A 3,896-nucleotide genomic window follows, 5' to 3' on the forward strand; every position below is an offset into this window, starting at 1 on the left:
TCGACCCTTCTCAACAACACCGTGACCTTCACAGAAAGGCACGACCTGCCAAAACTCGCGGCAGTCCCCGTTCCCAAATTCGATGGGGACCAGGAAAATTGGCTTCTCTGGAAGGCCACTTTCGAAGCGATGATCCATGACGCCCGGGGTTATCGGGAGTCGTTAAGCTGAGTCAGCTTAAAAACGCGGTTTCGGGACTGACCCTGCAGGTCATCAACGAGTTTTGTCGCAGTCCCTCCGATCGAAACTATCCCGCGGCTTAGGAAGCTTTGTGCAAGGCTTACGACCAACGCCGCGTGATAGTGAATGAACACTTTGACGCGCTGTTAAATTTAGCGCCCCACCCGAAGCCTACAACTGACACCACCGCTGGACTGATGTACACCGTCCGCCAGCATGTCAGCATGCTGAAGGCGATGGAAATCACAATCGGTGAGGAGGTTGTTGTGCGAATTCTGGAGAGATGCTTGCCAAAAGAGATCCTCGAAAAATGGATAGAGCAAGTATCCAGTGATAGGTATCCCAAGTTAGAGCAGTTGTATACCTTCATTCAAAATTCCGTTTTCAAACAACGGGAGATAGACAAAGCTCCCAGTGTGACGCATCCCAACAAGCGGCCTGGAGGTAAGAATTCAGCTCCCCCAGCGAAAATGTCCAAGCCCACTGCCCGATCTCTAGTCACTACGTCGACTTCATCGAACAATTCCTGTCCGAAGTGCGGACAAAATCATAGGCTCTATTCATGCGAAGAATTCAAAAAAAGTAGCATGAAAGAGAAATGGGACTTTGTCTATGCGAACAAGCTGTGTCGCAACTGCCTTGGCGCTCACCCCGCCCCTTATTCCAGCAAAATTCGGTGCAAAAAGAAGGATTGCGGACGAGATCATCACACTTTCCTTCACACTAACAAGAAACAAAAAGGGTCGGCATCTTCTAAGCCCGCTGATGAAGCTGTGTCTTCTGGGGCAACACAAAAATTACTAAATTCTTGTCAAACATTTTCATCTCAAGCATATCTCTCTGATTCTCAACTTATGACCACTGCGGTCCTAAACTTTCAATCCAATCGAGGGAAGGGTTTCATGGCACGATCGTTGTTAGATTCTTGTTCAAATGCAAATTCAATGACACAATCTTTTCTCCATCATTTAAAATTGCCAACTAAGCAATGCTTTGTAAACATCGGAGCAATTGACAATGCGAGCACTGTTTCGGAAAAATACACTAACGCTACTTTTTATTCCAATTACAATAATAGTAAACATCAATTAAATTTTCTGATTGTACCTAAAATTGCAGACCGAGTGCCAAACGAAACTTTTCCTCGAGAACGATTTGGAATTCCCAAAAATGTCAAGCTTGCAGATCCTCAATTTCACGTACCTAGACCCATCAATGTCTTACTGGTATCAGGGACAACATTGTCATCTCTGGCGATTGGTCAAATCAAATTGACCAGTGATAATTCTCAGATCACTCTTCAAAAAACAGCCTTTGGTTGGGTGGTAGCCGGAAGATCATCGTCGACTAAACCTCTTAATACAGTCTCCTGTAATGCCGTGAAATTGGACCAGTTGCTGGAAAGATTCATGGCTATCGAGGATATCGACTATCAGCCAGTCAAGGCTCAAGAAAACGTAGCTTGCGAGAATTACTACGTCGAAACGACCACTCGCGACGCTTCTGGTCGTTACACAGTTAGGCTCCCGTTTCAGTCTCAAAGGTTCGAATTAGGTTCATCCAAGCGCCAAGCTTTACAGCGCTTTAAGGCATTAGAACGAAAATTCGATGCCAATCCCGATTTCCGAGCTCAGTACGAGAAGGAAATCAATAGTTATCTGGAATTAGGCCATATGACTTCGTGCGAAGACGACGCTGATGATGGTTATTACATGCCTCATCACGCGGTAATCAAAGAATCAAGCGAAACCACGAAGTGTCGCGTCGTATTCGACGCTTCGGCTGAAACTTCGACGCGCACTTCGCTGAACAAAGTCTTGCTGACTGGGCCGACTCTCCAGGAAACTATTCCACAACAATCTCTGCGCTTCCGTGCGCATCCCTTCGTGATAACTGCGGACATCGAGAAAATGTACCGGCAGATCTGGGTCCACCCAGACGACAGGAAATTCCAAAAAATCCTGTGGTATCACGAAGGAAAAATTCGAACGTTTCACATTAACGTCGTGACTTTCGGTGTGACATGTGCTCCATTTTTAGCAATTAGAACATTGCACCAATTGGCCTCAGACGAGGAGGTCAATTCTCCAAGAGATGCTCAGCTCCTTCGCAGAGATTTCTACGTCGACGATTTTCTGTCAGGCGCAAATTCCTTAGACGAAATCATGGCAATACGCGATGAGATGATTGAACTTCTCAGTCGCGGCGGATTCGTCATTCGAATATGGTCATCTAACCATCCTTCCGCATTGGATAACATAGATAAAAGAATTTTCGATTTGGATTGCGGAATTCAAGGTAATCCCGTTAAAAAAGACTCTCGGAATCGTCTGGGATTCTGAACGAGACTCTTTATACCAAAGTCCTAATTCAGGACTGCTGGAGAGCCAAACTCACTTGGGACGAATCTCTTCTTCAAAACATCCATACAAAATGGATTGATTTAGCAGGTCAACTTCCTAGTTTGGAATCGATAGCGATACCCAGAAATTTACGATGCGGTAATCCGGTTTCCACGGAAATACACGGATTTTGCTATGCATCTCTGAATGGGTACGGCGCTTGTATCTTCGTTCGATCTGCAGATTCACTCGGCAATGTTACTGTAAGGTTGGCTTGCAGTAAGTCCGAGATAGCGTCGATGAGTCATCAGACTATTCCACGATTGGAACTAGCTGGTGCCACTCTTCTTAAAAAACTGTACGTTGAAGCAAGGGAACAACTGATTTTCCTTTTCGAGCGGGTGATGTTCTGGTCAGATTCGATGATAGTTTTGTGCTGGTTAAAAAAGGCACCTCATTTGTTGCGAACATATGAGAGCAATCGAGTAGCTGAAATCCGAACGTTGGGTGACGAAGCTGAGTGGCGGCACATCCGTTCTGGGGACAATCCGGCTGATTCATTGTCACGCGGTCAGTTGCCAAATGATCTGATAAATAATTCCCTTTGAAGATCTGGTCCTGAATGGTTGGCATTTTCCGATGATAACTGGCCACATTGATCGCCATCCCTTTCTAATGACCTGTCAGGTTGTAAGGAAGGACTGGTTTTATTCACCGCTGCATCAGGTAGTACTATCTACTCTCGATTTTCAGAGTATGGTACTCTCATCCGGTCGTTTGCTTACCTACTTCGTTGGAAGATGAAGGGGAAGAACGCTATTGAGACTCCGAAGACGAATAGGTCGAGAAGAGGTATCCGGTATTTATCTCCGGACGAGATAGCTAACGCCGAGATTCCCATTCTTCTACTGATTCAACGGGAGAGTTTTAGCCCCGAAATCAAACTTCTGAAATCGAATAAAAAGCAGAATTCGAACAATTCTACAAGTTCGTTCAGAAGTCAAACTAAGTTCGATGAACTCAATCCATTCCTTGATGACAACGGTCTGATTAGAGTAGGCGGTCGTTTGAAAAAATCCGACCTTCTCTTCAATCAAAAATATCCAATCTACTCTCTATACCGGACGTGAGAGATTTTGGATACTCAACGGAAGAAACCAGATTCGACATGTCATACACCGGTGCGTGCCGTGTATTCGTCAAAAACCGAAATTTCCACATGCCAAAATGGCAGACTTGCCGAAATCTCGTGTAACACGTGAAATCTCGTGTGTCTTCGTTTGCATGGCCACTAAGGCTGTGCATATCGAGGTTGCTTCTGGTCTTTCTGTCGAGGACTTTCTCGCATGTTTTCGCCGATTTATCAGTATACGC

General features: G+C 45.3%; 1 protein-coding gene across 1 annotated transcript; it reads left to right on the forward strand.

Moving 5' to 3' along the window:
• The first annotated feature begins 404 nt into the window (after nucleotides 1-404).
• Nucleotides 405-3,652, forward strand: LOC117170768. The gene is made up of 3 exons (XM_033357806.1): nucleotides 405-2,478; nucleotides 2,544-3,092; nucleotides 3,210-3,652. Exons 1-3 carry the CDS (start codon nucleotides 405-407, stop codon nucleotides 3,650-3,652), a joined length of 3,066 nt encoding a protein of 1,021 aa, XP_033213697.1.
• Nucleotides 3,653-3,896: the final 244 nt, after the last annotated feature.

This window comes from Belonocnema kinseyi, chromosome 4 (assembly GCF_010883055.1).
Source record: "Belonocnema kinseyi isolate 2016_QV_RU_SX_M_011 chromosome 4, B_treatae_v1, whole genome shotgun sequence".
In the NCBI taxonomy this organism is placed as follows: Eukaryota; Metazoa; Arthropoda; class Insecta; order Hymenoptera; family Cynipidae; genus Belonocnema; species Belonocnema kinseyi.